The 13,954-nt window shown below is 42.2% G+C and overlaps 1 protein-coding gene across 1 annotated transcript; it reads right to left on the bottom strand.

The window, feature by feature from the left end:
* Nucleotides 1-1,223: 1,223 nt before the first annotated feature.
* LOC146610144 (uncharacterized) lies at nucleotides 1,224-2,744 on the bottom strand. Its single transcript, XM_085346710.1, has one exon. The coding sequence runs from the start codon at nucleotides 2,430-2,432 to the stop codon at nucleotides 1,227-1,229; it is 1,206 nt and encodes a 401-aa protein (XP_085202836.1). The 5' UTR covers nucleotides 2,433-2,744; the 3' UTR covers nucleotides 1,224-1,226.
* Between the last annotated feature and the right edge of the window lie 11,210 nt (nucleotides 2,745-13,954).

The raw sequence follows: 13,954 nt of genomic DNA, 5'->3' as shown, positions 1-13,954 counted from the left end.
CTTCAATGACAAGCCAGCAGCCTGGAGTCTGCCCAGCACCTCCTCAAGATCCACTAAGTGCTGTTCAAAGGTAGGTGAGGCGATAACAATGTCATCCAGGTAGACTGCGCACGTTTTGTAAATGAGGCCAGCAAGCACAGAGTTCATGAGTCTCTGAAAAGTTGCAGGTGCGTTGCAGAGCCCAAAGGGCAGCACCCGAAACTGGAAGAGACCGCAGTGAGAGATGAAGGCAGTTTTAGGCTTCGAGTCCTCTGCTACAGCAACCTGCCAATAGCCTCGCGCTAAGTCCAATGTCGAGACAAACTTTCCTCTTGCCAGAAAGTCCAAAGACTCATCTACACGAGGCAGGGGATAAGAGTCTTTTCGGGTAACTTGGTTGAGCCCTCGAAAGTCCACACAAAACCTTGGTTCCGTGGCCGCTCTATTTACAATGACTACAGGAGCTGCCCAAGGGCTTGTGGAAGGTTCAATGATGTTGTCCTTCAACATTTGTTGTACTTGTTCTTCAATCACACGTTTCTTAGCAGGTGACGTGCGATAGGGTGGGAGATTGACAGGTGTTGCATTGCCAGTCTCTATGGCGTGCTCAGTGAGAGCCGTTCGACCAAGTTGACCATCAAACAAGGAGCTAAACTTGCTGAGCAGATTGAGTAAAGCATCCTTGTTGTTCTCTGAGAGACTTGCTTCAGACAGTTTGGCTGTTAAGTCTGAGCGAACCAAGTCCAAAGACATCAGTGTTCCAGGTGAATGTGAGTAATCATTTTGAAGGTCCTCTTCATCGTCTGCGAGTGGGCAGGGGATGTCCTCAATGTAGACGGTTCTAGTGGGAATGTGAATAGAAACAGAAGCTCTTGCCATAAAATCCATTCCCAGAATGAAAGGAGAGGACAAATCTGGTATTATTGCAAAACGCTGGTAAAAGTTCTTGTTCATGAATCCAATATTGAGCCAAATAACACCGTCAGGGATACAGGGAGCATTATTGGCAAGGTTAACTGCAGGACCATTCCACTCACTTGTGTTTCTAGGGTGAGAGTCATTTACTTGAATGAGATCTGTTCGTACAGCCGAGAGGGAAGCACCCGTGTCGAGGGTAGCATCCACAGATGAAGCATTGAAGTTCACTTTCGTTCTTAGTGGGGTATTCCAGTGGACTTGTGAAAAATTGTCTTCCAAGTGTCCAAGACTGTGTCCACCCTGTAGTGAATCGGGCGTGTGAGGCTCCGTTAGTAACTGGGGGAAGGTTGGCCTCTGTGAAATGTCCTCCCCCCCCTGTAGTTTCCCGACTGCCTGTATTGTGGCTGGGATGTGGTGCTGCTTAATTCCACCTTTTCATGGCCAGGGTCAGAGGGGCCAGGTGCCGGCAATGGCTGGACTGGGCCATGCCTAGCGGTGTTCGAGGCTCGTTGTGGCAAATGAGGTTGGGTGTTACAGTTTGGGCAGGTGCGTGTGGTGAACCCTGGCTGAGAGCATTTGAAGCAGTAAGGTTCAGGCTTATAGTTGTCTTTGCTACATAAAGCAGGCTGTGGTCTTTGTGGTCCAAGCACTGAGTGAAGCTCATGAGCACGTAGCAGCAGGTCCATTACAGAAGTGACATTAGCGCCATACAGGGCAACTCTGTATTTTTCAAGAGCATGTTTACTAATTAGGTCGATTCTGTCTTTTTCAGGTGGAGGACTCTTCAGTTTGTCAAACTCACTCAACATGTGGGCAACAAAGGTTGGGAGTGGTTCGTCCTGAGCCTGAACACGATCTAAAATTCCTCTCAGGATGCGTTCTTGGTTGTCGGAGGGCAGAAAAACTGTCTTAAACAGTTGACAGAATTGAGCCCATGATGTGATGTGGGAGCTCAATGCCTTGAACCATTTCCCGGGCTCTTTTGCAAGAAAGTGTGGCAGTTCGTTTAGCAATTGCCCATCGGTTAGGTTCAATGAGGCTTTGTATGTGCCAACTGCATTTAACCAGTCCTCAGGTTGCACTTTGCCGTCCCCAGCATACACAGGAGGCTCCAGTTTTGCGTGATGTAAAGCTGCCGCAATCACTCTGGAAGTGCTGCTCAGCTCAAGTGAGTGAGATGGGAGAAAAGGATTTGTAGGTTGAAATGGGTTGCTGGGCAGGAACGGATTGGTACTGTTGGTGGGTTCAGTTTTGTCTCTCGCAGGAACATGAGGTGTCAATGTGGCCATTGGGAAAACAGGAGACTGTGGGACTGCAGGAGGGGGAGAGCTCCCCATTGTGAGTTGGTCCCACTGCCTTAGTAAACTCTGCTGTATGTTCAGTGAGTCACGTAAACAATCACTAAGCTTATTCACCTCAGTTCTTAACTCCACCACTTGTTGGCTAAGGCTAGGAGTCACATTTTCAACTATCTGGCACATAGGTAACGAGGTAAGTTCCATGTCTGAGTCAGAGTCGTCTGGGCAGTGTGCCATTGTGATTTCAAAAAAATTAAGCCGCTCCAGGGCACAGTGTAGTTATTGATATAGTAGTAAAAGAGTCAGATCAGACTAGAAAGACAAAAATGCAAAGATTAATTTTAAATCGTTTCGTTATACTGAGCCGAAGACCAGCACCAACGGTTGTAGTCGGCCAAGTTCTCACTTACATGTGCTACAGTCAGTCTCAGCAGAGGGAAAGGGGAATGGAAAGCCAGCAGAAATGTTCATGTCCAGGCTCTCCACAGAAGAATTAATCCTTAGAAGACGAAACCAACAGCACGTCCAAATAACAAATCCACGGAGTCCATTCGCGTCGCGGAGTCAGCTTCTCTCTTTTTCTTTCTCCCAAGCAGAGCAGCGGCACACCGCGGTATCCAGAAATTAGTCGGGTCCCACCTGAGCTGAGGCTGCGGCCATGGCTGGAGAAAACGTCCGAGCGTCCGCAAAACTTGGGGGATTTCCGAGACAGTTCACGTGCTAGAAGAGAAGAATCCTCGGCGGGATGCAAAAATCGTCTGAAGTCCAAGGGGAAAAAGTTCGGGCGCCAGTTGTAACGTGCGGTGGAGATGAAGCCAGCCGCGGAGGTGTGCAGGTGGATAGCGAATGAGCAACAGCTTCTGACTTTCCAAAAAGTACTCATTTATTTACAATATCAAAAATAAGTGCTACCTCTACCACACATTACTGAAGAGCACACTAGTCCGCGTACACACGGGAGCATCCATTACAGGAGGAGTGCGAAGAAGAACAAAAAGGGGGTGACACCAGTCGTGAGACAGGAGGCGCCGCCATGTGGTGATACACTGCATTACGATAGCGACTGTTACAATATATACAACAGTCCCATAATGCACTGCACTGGCGATCTATTAAAATATGTGTGTAACCCGTATGAACATATAAACACATCTGAATATCCTAAATCTCTAAGCAGAGGATGAAGTTGTTTGTAGTCATATCTGTAGTCCATAGTTAAAATCACATGTATACTAAAACACATGTAAATGTATTTCTATATATTTTAGTCTTTTAGTGACAGTTTTCTGCCCTCAAATACACATTTGATTATTTGAAAATATCCCTTTTTTTTAAACTTTGTGTTTATTGAGTGTTTTTTCTATTTTTATAGACAATAACATTTAAACATAACACAACAAAAGGAGGACCAACCAAACAAAAAAGAAAGATGGGAGATTAGGCCATCTAGGTAGAAGTTTGACATACACAAGGTTACAAGTTGAAAATTATGTATGACTCAGATACATATTATTACCAGAGGTAATACAAAGGAATACCACAAGGCTCTAGAGTAATTTCTCAGTAAGAAAACATTTCCATTTCTTCCAGTATTGTTCACATTTTTCTGAGGACAGTTTTAAGGAGAAGCTTAGTCGTTCCATAACGTGAATTTCGTATATTATTTCTGTCCAGTCCGAAACAGTTGGAGGTTCCTCATTCAACCACTTGCGTGTTATAACTTTTTTGCTGGCCGCCTGTGATATCTGTACCAGGTATCTCTCCTGTTTCTTCAGTCCGACTGGTATGTTGCCTAAGTAAAAGACTGTAACCCAGTTATCTGCTTAGTTCTTTCAACCACTTCTGTCCAATAGGGGAAGATTTTAGGACATTCCCAAAAAATGGAAGTGGTCTACTAAAGTACATCCCCATTTCCTCCAACATTTACCATGTTCAACATTTTTTTTTGAGTTTTTTAATCTTAGGGGTGATAAAAAAGTGAACTCTCTCCATGAATCGGAGCTTGAAGTAGTGGCTATGGTTTTACATATATTAGACCAATCTTCTTCAGATATATTTATTCCGGCCTCTTTCTCCCATCTGAGTTTAATGTAGCTGGTGTAGTTTTGTAATGTAGTTTTCTTTTGGTTTGTAGTGTTGAGTAGGTCATAGAGATTTGTTTTGTGGTCAGTTTCCCTTTACATGCATCTTATTTGAAAATATCTTGAAGCAGAAGTAGGCAACATCAATCAATCAATCAATCAATCAATCAATCAATCAAAGCTTTATTCGTCACATGCAGGTTGCCCTGCAGTGAAATAGGACCCCCCCCGACCTTACACATATAGCACAAACATTACATGGGGATACAGGTCAGAGATTGGTAGAATCAGAAAAAAACATTGAAATGTACACTACACTGGGGAAAGTACAAGAGGAAAAAAAGAGACCCCTACTCATGCTATGCTTCCATGGTAGGACAGCATGAGAACAGGAAACAAAAAAACTCCTCTGCACAAGAAGCACATAAATGTCCACAGCACAACATTGTGAAGACATGACAAGCCACACGGGTGGGTGGGGGTTGAGGAGTAATCCGAAGCGAACACAGCAGCCACCCTGCACAGCGCTACCATTCCAGCGCGGCACACAGACCCGCCGTGCTGCCCCTTCAGGAAACAAGCATCGAAGGCGTTTGGAAGGGAGGGGGGATGAGTGTGTGCTTATCAGTGTAAGTGTATGTGTGTGCGTGTCCAGAGTTCAGCGGAGACAGTGTCCTTCGCTCTATCAGGCTAAGTAAACAGTCTGCCAGCCAACCCAGGTGGCCTTCATGGGACGGGAAGAATAGTCATCACACAGTCGTTATCAGGGAGTTGTTTTGGTGGGCTCCAGCCTTGGGCCTGCAGCTGGCGCCGTGGTGTCCGAATGTTGAATATTGTTAATTTCTGTTTTGTGAGCAGCTCGAATTTTAGCACTCTGAGACAGGTCCCTCAACTTCGCGTTGAAGAGCTGCGAGCCTCCCCATGATGGTATCAAACTTCAGTTCCAAGGTGTTGTCAGTCTTTTGATTCTGAGACTTCACAACTGCAGTGATCCGTTCCGCGATGTTTTCCAACTGTCGCTCAAGGGTGTCATTTTGAGCAGGCCTTTCTCTGATGTTTCCCCTCATACGCTCAATGGTGTTGTTTTGAGCCTTCACAGCAGCAGTAAGCGTCTCCAAGGTGTTGACCATATTACGTTCGTTGTGAGAGGTCGCACCTCGTCCCCGCGCTTCGAATCCAGCGGGCAGCCATGTGGGGGTTTGAACAGCCGGTTCCGCTCTCTTATTTCTCCGATAAAGCAGGGCTAGGCCAACGCCGATCAGCATGAACCCTGTTATCATGTACCTAGATGGCCTAATCTCCCATGTTTTGACGTAAAAAGAAAATGTCCTCATGCTAATCAGTATATTATAACTGAAGGCTGAAGAAGGGTGATGTGTCGCAGAGCATACTATCTAGGCACAAGTCGAGGCCCAGGAAAGGCTGTCTGATGTTGAGACCTGAAATACATGATGACCCACATCACCGAGGCAGAGAGGTTGGCAGTGCCGTTGTTGAATCTTGTCACTGCCTATGGCTCATTCTCACATGTTGTTGGAACAAGCCCTGTCCAGTGATTATATTCCCAAGAAAAACCAAAGTCTCATCCCTGACTACAACCTTTGTCTGAGGGTGTTTTCAAGGACAGCGACATCAGTGCGGCGCCGGATAAAGAAAAGCATCATAACTGGCTGTATAAGTTCAGTTCTCCTGTTCGCACTAACCACGAACTTGATCATAAAGTGAACTGAGGTGGCGTGCAGACTGCTGATGTCCAAGCCAGTTAGATCGCTGCAATTAGAGGACTCATGGATGACCTTTTACGACTTCATCTGCGCCTGATGTAGGTGATCCTGCAGTGGTTGTGGCTCATCTCATGGGCAAGATTGAGGTTTGAGTCTGCCAAGTTTGGGCCTCTGGTACTCTCTGGTAAGTCTCAAATTACTTCAGCTTCAGCTTCTTTAAGAAGCCAATCAAGAGTCTGGGCAAGTCTTCACCAGTAATCTAAAGGATACAGATGCATCGCAATGTCAGTTTTTTTTGAGTGTAGTACCTGATACAGTTACATCCACATTAAACATAGATAGCATAGAGATAGATTTTAAAATGATTATTATCAAAAGAGTTTATACTTGATCCTATTATTCAAGCAGTTTTTATTTTATTCTTGTTCACGCTTTCTGCATTTTTATTTTATTTTCATTTACATGTTTGAAATCAGTCAATCAAGCAGTCGATCAATCAGTTGAGTCGATGACTTAGCTACAGCGCCATGATCATGCTGCTAAAGAATAATTCCCCCATTACTGCAATGATTATATTTGTTTACAGAGAAATGCCAAAACATTTTCTATGAAAAAAGGGTGAAGGAGATGTTACAAATACATGGTAGTGTAGCTTGGGAACACTGAGGACCAAACAGGGGGCAATGCCAACTAATACAAAAATGAATAAATACTAATCAATAGGTTGATTACTGGAAGTTGTGGATAGCGCTGCCAATAATCTATTTTGGGGTGGGCCATGTGCTCTGCATGTGGATTAGTCGGCTTGTGCTCCTGGTAATCTGAATAGCAGACTATCATTTATTATGTTGCAGTCATTGTTATGTGTGTTTTGTGGGTTGTGCAAGCATCTTGAGATATTGTTTTTACTTACAAATTTGTGTGTGAGCATTATTATATTTATTTTTTATTAGATAATGTTACCTCACAGCATATTTGTAAGAGTGCATTTGCTGTCATAGCCCGAACTGCTAGTATTTCAGACTTTTTTTTGTTGTACACAGTCACATTGACTGTGTCTACCCATCCATCCATCTATTTTCTTAACTACTTATCAAATTCAGGGTCACGGGGGCAGCTGGAGTCTATCCCAGCTGTCAGACGCAGGGTACACCCTGGACAGGTCACCAGTCTGTCTCAGGGCTAACACAGAAAGACAGAGAATCATTCACACTCAGACGCACAGCTAGAGCCAATTTAGATGTGTCTAGTTTAGGACTTTAACCCCGTTCTTCTCTGTTTCTAGAGTTGCAGCTGGCTTCCAGTCACAGGTTTCCTCAGTTTGCTGGGAGTTTAGCTGGTGATATGATTTGTGTTTACTGTTTTATCAGTGTCTCTGTTGTAGTTTTCATTGTTGTTTGTTGTAGTACAGCACTAACAGTGCCCCAGCAGTGGGTGGTTGGCTTCCTGCCGTTGTGGTTCGACTGTCTTCTTGCTCTTTAAACCAGTGGAGGTTTTTTTTAATAAATAGCCAGTTATGGAATTTAACCCACAGTGACTGTTGTGGCCTTGTTATTGAAGCTCCTGCTTTGTATTGTACTTTAGAAACATATCAGTTCTCTGTATCCTTAGTTTTTTGCCTACAGAGCAAGTTACGGCACATCAACAAATTAGTAAATAAAAACAATACCTCAATATGCATACAATAAAATCATTATGATGAATAAAAAGGCAATAAACAGATAAAAGCCCATTGTTTAGTTCACCAGACCCCCCAAGTGTAGACACCAGTCTAATTCAGATGCAGCGCACACTCCAAGAAAGATGGCAGATGGCCTGCCAAGCAATCAACCTATTTATTAATTTCTGTGTGCTGGCAATTACAATTAAACAAGAATCCCAACCTTGCAACATGTCCATTTACAGGGACCATGACAGTCCACTTCCAGTCCACCTTGTACCTAATTTTAAAGCTTTCATTGGCTCTTATTTAAATACAAAATCCAATAAATTCTTGATTCATATGCAGCATAAGGGCTTCACTATAATAATCTGTACAGTCGTCCACGTAGGCCTGTGTTATTCTGTGTTCAACAGCTGAGCAAACAAACAAAGAAACACACAAAAAACGTAGAATAAAAGCTTTATTGCAAATATAACAGATAAATGACGGGTTGGCCCTACACCTGTCTCTGCATGCGCCCAGAGTACTTGTGAAGAGACTTCATACATCTGTGCGCTTCCTCGTTTGTGCGTGACGGACGTGACGGCATGTGTGTTTGTGTTTAAAAGAGCAGATGTTGCACGTGTGCACTGCAGAATGACTATGCATCTGTTTGCTGACTCTAGGGGATATGGAGGGCTTTGGCTTTCATTCGGGGTTTTTGCTCCACGCTTGTCTGGTGTGTCGGGGTGGGGGAGGTGGAGGAGGCGGGCACGTGGCTGTGACAAACATCAATTATTGAGAATCTGCTCAGAATGCTGATTTACAAAACAGAAGTCTGCGTGTGCATATGCATGCTTTTACTGTTTTGAAGTTGTCTTATGAAGGATTTATTCACTACCCATCACTTAAAACTTAATTTCACTGCTCGCCGTGGATCTGTCAGCTTGTCAGCTCCCAGGAACCGCTTTTATTTCTAATCACATCAGCACTGAGATTAACTCCAGGGAGCCAGCAGCCGTAATCAATTCTTTGTTATTAATAATTAATCCAGTGCTCATACTAAAATATTCTATATCAAGTGCACATGCCAAATGTAGATTTCTGAGAGAATCAAGGAACTCGAGCTATATTTTTGTGTTTATGCTGCTCGTGATGTGTCTTTAAAGGATTCTGGAGCGGCAGGTCATGTTGAGAAGGCACCGAAAGCTCGCTGAGATGAGCAGACTCGCCGTGTGCTCCCTGAGATACTGATCATTAGCTTGTGAGGAATGGAAACAAGGACACAGTGATGTGGACAAGAGAGGAGAAAGTGGAGACAGAAAGGGTAGATGAAAAAAAAAAAAGGAGAGAAGTAAGCTGCGCAAACTTCTCGGCTTAATGATAGTGCTACCGGCAGCAGACATGGGGTCAGCGTTTTGCTTTACATGTAGCACGCTAATTGTAACATCTCTGCATTCCTGCTGCCATCGAAACCAGGAGCAGAGACAAAACAAAACTGCAGTTAAATCCTGAGCTCAGACAAGAGAAGCTGACCCTTATACACTTTTTAAAAGTTACTTTGTTAATGGCAGAAGCATTCTCCGGCAAAAACAGCAGGAGGGACGGGGAGAGGGGAGGGTTGTGAGAAATAAAAGCTCACCTTGATAGGCGCGGCATACTTTGAGTTGTCACTTCCTGGGTCGGACTCAAGGTTAAGATGGCTCGTTATTTTTTACGGTCCTCGTTAAAGACCCAGAGAGCTCACGGGACAGGATGTGTATGTACATATTTCTTTTTCTTTTACTTCTTTTAGCATGAAAAGGTGTTCCGCAGGGCTCCATTGAGGGTTCCACCTGATCCTGTGCCACACACGCGTGCACACACACACACACATGCACACAGACACACACATGCACGAAGCTCAAGGTGACTTCCACCCACATCTTTGAAATTTATTCAAGATTTTTTTTTTCGAGTGGAGAGGGAGATGGTTATATTTCCTTCGAGGACCATTCATGTGTGTGTGTGTGTGTGTGTGTGTGTGAGGGTGTATGTACATTTTAAATGTAGCCCTATTTCTTTTCAATGACATCCTAACCCCTGTTTTCATTATTATTTTTCATAATAATATTCAACCTGGGATGCTGCAGTGAGTGACATTGAAATATAACCTCCCAAATGAGTATGTTGTTTACTTTTCATGTTGAAGTGTATACAGCGCAGGTTACTGTTATTGCATGCAGACAGAGGCTAGAGTGAGCGCTCTCAATTTATTTATTTTTTGTCTCCTCTGCTGGGTATTATTCATTATCTCAGAGTGGTTCTTATCCAAGGACATTATTCACAGATTGAAAGTTTTCTGGATGTTGTGCCAAATTAGACCCGTGAGCAACTGCAGACAATTGCACTAGCCAAACACGACTCTGTTACAATAGAATATTTGAGACGTAGAGTTGTGTCCTGCTTTCAGTGTCAGATAATTAAATGAGACTTTGCATTCATGCCGTATATTTTGGTGATGAAGAGAGGCGCAGACCTGCAGGGAAAATATTTTTCATGGCTCAGGAGGCTTGGAAATTCATATACCAACGTAATGAAACAATATTCAACAATTCAAATCAAAACAGACAACAAATATAACCCTGTGCCGAGTAAAATGTGAATAAAAATGGAATGCAATGATTTGCAAATCTCAAACACATATATTATTCACAACAGAACAAATAAAACATCAAATGCTCAAACGGAAACATTTTGTTATTTCATAAAACGAATGAGCTCATTTTTAATTTTGTGACACCCTGATCAGAAATGAAGCAACTAATTAGGCAAAGGGCAACAGGTCATGATTGAGGAATTAGAAAGAGCATCTGAGAGAGGCGGTTTCTCTGTATTAAAGATAGGCAGAGAATCAAAAAACTGTGTCTGCAAACTGTGAAACTATTTCAGAATAATGTTCCTCAAAAATAAAATTGAGACTGAATATCTCATTATCTGTGGTACATGATATCATCAAAATATACAGAGTAACTTATGAAATGTCTCAGTATTAGATGCCCGTGATCTTCAGACCTTTTACATAATGCGTTTCTTCTAAGTTTCAGGTTGATATTCTGTTTCTCTACATTACAATGAAACTAACAGAAATATTAGACACTGTTCATTTGTTTGGAAATGATTCAGCTGGAGATCAAATGATCATTTCCCCCTCTGTAAGTTACACGTGGTTGTGATTTAGTAACTAACATCAGCTTAACGGGGTGTTTAAGGACAGATTAAAGAAAGCTGACCACTCTAAATACCATCCAGCTCACACGGCACATGTATGTGCATATTGAACACGTGCAGTTATGATGCTATTATGCAGCACAATGAAGCACAAGACACAGATTTGCGGACTTAACTCGTAATACAACTGACAATTTGTTGTCTTCTTTTCAATTTGTTGCTGTGACTCACAAGCCACAATCCTGGATTTTCTTCCAGGTCTAAAAATGTTTATATGTTGTCTAGTTTTTAATATCACAAAGGTGCAGTCTACAATTTCATACCGAGCTACCAGGACTACTTTACACTTATTAAAATTATATATTTGAAGAAAGAATAATGTAATGAAATATGCACATAATACCAACTAAAGAGCATCACAGTAAGAATAATTTCAGCTTAGGATATGGTTCAAATAATGACAGATTACAAAAAAAAAATGATGTGCATTAAAAAAGGATCATGCAGACACCTCTGACAATATGAATTTTGGGTTCAGTTGTATTATCATCAAAAGGTACTTTAACCATCAAAAGTAGAAGCATTCATTATGCAGTTGAAGTGCCCCTGTCAGAATAATATTATTGCATATCATATTGTTTTATTGCCGGCACTGCACAAACCTGTAAGAAGACTTTCAAAGCCTGTAAAAAACTTTTATGATTTCATAATGAAGTAACAATTGGAGTTTGAACGAAGGAAAACTTTCTGTCACAATAAAATTCACTGGTTTTAAAATTACCACTTAATGTGACCCGTCTAATTCATGAAAGGTAAAAGATTGGGGGAAAAAAAAACCTGTTTGAGAGCTATGCGAGGATTGGTAATGAGATTTGTTTGGTATTGTTATACATTTAATATTTAATATTTTATTTTAACATCATGAACTGCAGGTAGAGGGACTCAAATGCAGACTTGGGGCAGGCTGATATAAAAAAAAAAAAAAAATCCCAAGACATCTTCAATCAGGCTGAATGATTGACAAAACTGAATCCACAAATTTGGATAAGATAGCAGCACACAGGGAGTAAAACAACGTGCAAAAAACTAAGCTGTTAAAGTAGCTACAAAAATAAAACAGGAATTGAGAACCATAACTAATGAAAACACACAAAAGGATGTGACAAGAAACACCGAGGCAAACAGCCAAACTCGAATACCAACTGGAGGTATAAGGAACAACACGCAGATGAAAATATAAACAACAAACAAACCCAGAATCAAACAGAAACTATTTGACAGCATTCTGAGAGCATACCGTGTACCAAGACAGCTCACTCTCTGGGCCGTATGTGATTTTAAGGGAATAGTTTTGTATTTCGTATAAATTCATTTTGTTTTCTTTGCTCTTTTGTTGAATAGATTGTAAGAAGTTACATCGCAGCTTTTGATATTTGGCCTGGTTAAACCCATTTTCCTGTACTGTACATCATTTTGAGTCTAATTACTTTTTAATGTTTTTATTTATGTGTATATAGTACATTCACAGCTTACATTCATTTTCATTTCAAAGGTTGATTCAATATAACATAACAAATTCATAAGAAAATGAATCAGCTATCCTCAAACAGAATCCCATGCCTATTTTTAATTCAATTTCAAACACAGATTTCCAGCTTAAACTATAAAAACAGGCACTTTTTAACCGCATCCAAAATTTGTTTTTCACCATTCGCGTATGCTCGAGGAACCTAACCCTGGCAAATCTCACAGGGTCGACAGTATCCATGTCAGATTGTAATACTTAGTGTAAGAACCCTTTCTTTTTTCTACATGTTTTATGCAGTTGACGTAGACTACTTTCAACTTATTTAGGCCGTTAAGCACAGCAGTGCCTTAGATTTGATGAGATAATTATAGACCGTGCATGTGAAATCTTAGTCTGCAAAGTAACATGAAAGGTAGAATAAAAAAAATTAGTGGAGTTAAAAGCACTGTATTTTTTTCCTTTGGAATGTAGAGAGGCACAAGCATAAAATAGTCCTGTCAGTACTTGGAGAGCTGCCGCTTTTTTCTCTCTGCAGAAAAAGAGCAGCTTTGTCAAAGGCAGATTACAATCTCCTACGAGTTATTGAAAGGAGCTGCTCAAGTTGAGTAAGCTTGGAATTCGCACGCCACTAAAAAAAAATGCAGGTTAGCAGAAGGCTGGTTGTTGTTGACATTTTCGGGAATGTCATTTCCACAGCTCCCCTATCTCTCTCGGTGACTCTCAGCTGCTTACCGTGGAGCCCTGCCAACCCCATTACTCCTACAAGACTGTAACTCGCGGCCTCATTGACAGGGATGTGACAACAAGCGTTTAGACAGAAAGGAAATCATTCATCATTAACCACGCAGCCATGGAGGAGACAAACACATCTGGGGCAGAGATAAGGCCTTGTTGGCGCCCCGCCGCACCTGTTTCACATGAGCTCTTTGGCTTCCTCACCTCTGCGTTGCTTTTGTGTTTGGGAATGCTAATTAGCAAATGTCCTTGACAAATCCTTGTTCGTAGCCTCCCCGGTGAACAGATAGAAGGGGAGACTGGGGGGTGAGACACAAAGCACTACAAAGAGGAGGGCACTCGTAAGACTTTTACAAAGAGCACTTAGATATTGCTGGATGTTTTGTATAATACCGTCTTTGAAGAGCTTTTTCAAGAGATATTCTAAAAGCCTGCAGTAATCCTTCCCTCGCCATGTCTGGGTGTGAATCAGCATCAGTCCTACCGTGGTAAGATGTGATAATCTCCCCACATGTCTCTGTACTCGATTGCTTTCTATCAGTGTCTTTACTACAGTATGGAGACATTCTCTTATTATCCTCGCTTTGCTGTAGGTGGACACAGACAGAACTTTTGCTTTTGTTTGAATCCAGTCAGCAACACTCACTGTACCTTCCCGCCAACGCTGGACGCCAGTGACATTATTAATCAGTGTTAGACGTCAATCAAATGAGAAGCAGCGAGCTGAGGACTGCCTCATTCAGAAAGGATTGATATTGGTGATTCACTCAGTGCCAAAGGAGCAGGGATTGGACAATCATTAACACATCAGTCTGTGTCATAGGCCCAATGCAGTGGTC

The sequence above is a fragment of the Diplotaxodon limnothrissa genome, linkage group LG22 (assembly GCF_057381915.1).
Source record: "Diplotaxodon limnothrissa isolate DT_005_m linkage group LG22, D_limnothrissa_male_GT1.1, whole genome shotgun sequence".
Taxonomy (NCBI): Eukaryota; Metazoa; Chordata; class Actinopteri; order Cichliformes; family Cichlidae; genus Diplotaxodon; species Diplotaxodon limnothrissa.
Note: the sequence above shows the minus strand (reverse complement) of the source record. Positions and strands in the feature narration are given on the sequence as shown.

Excerpts from the sequence above, each read along its gene's own strand:
- LOC146610144 (XM_085346710.1), bottom strand. The coding sequence starts at position 2,432 with ATGGCACACTGCCCAGACGACTCTGACTCAGACATGGAACTTACCTCG.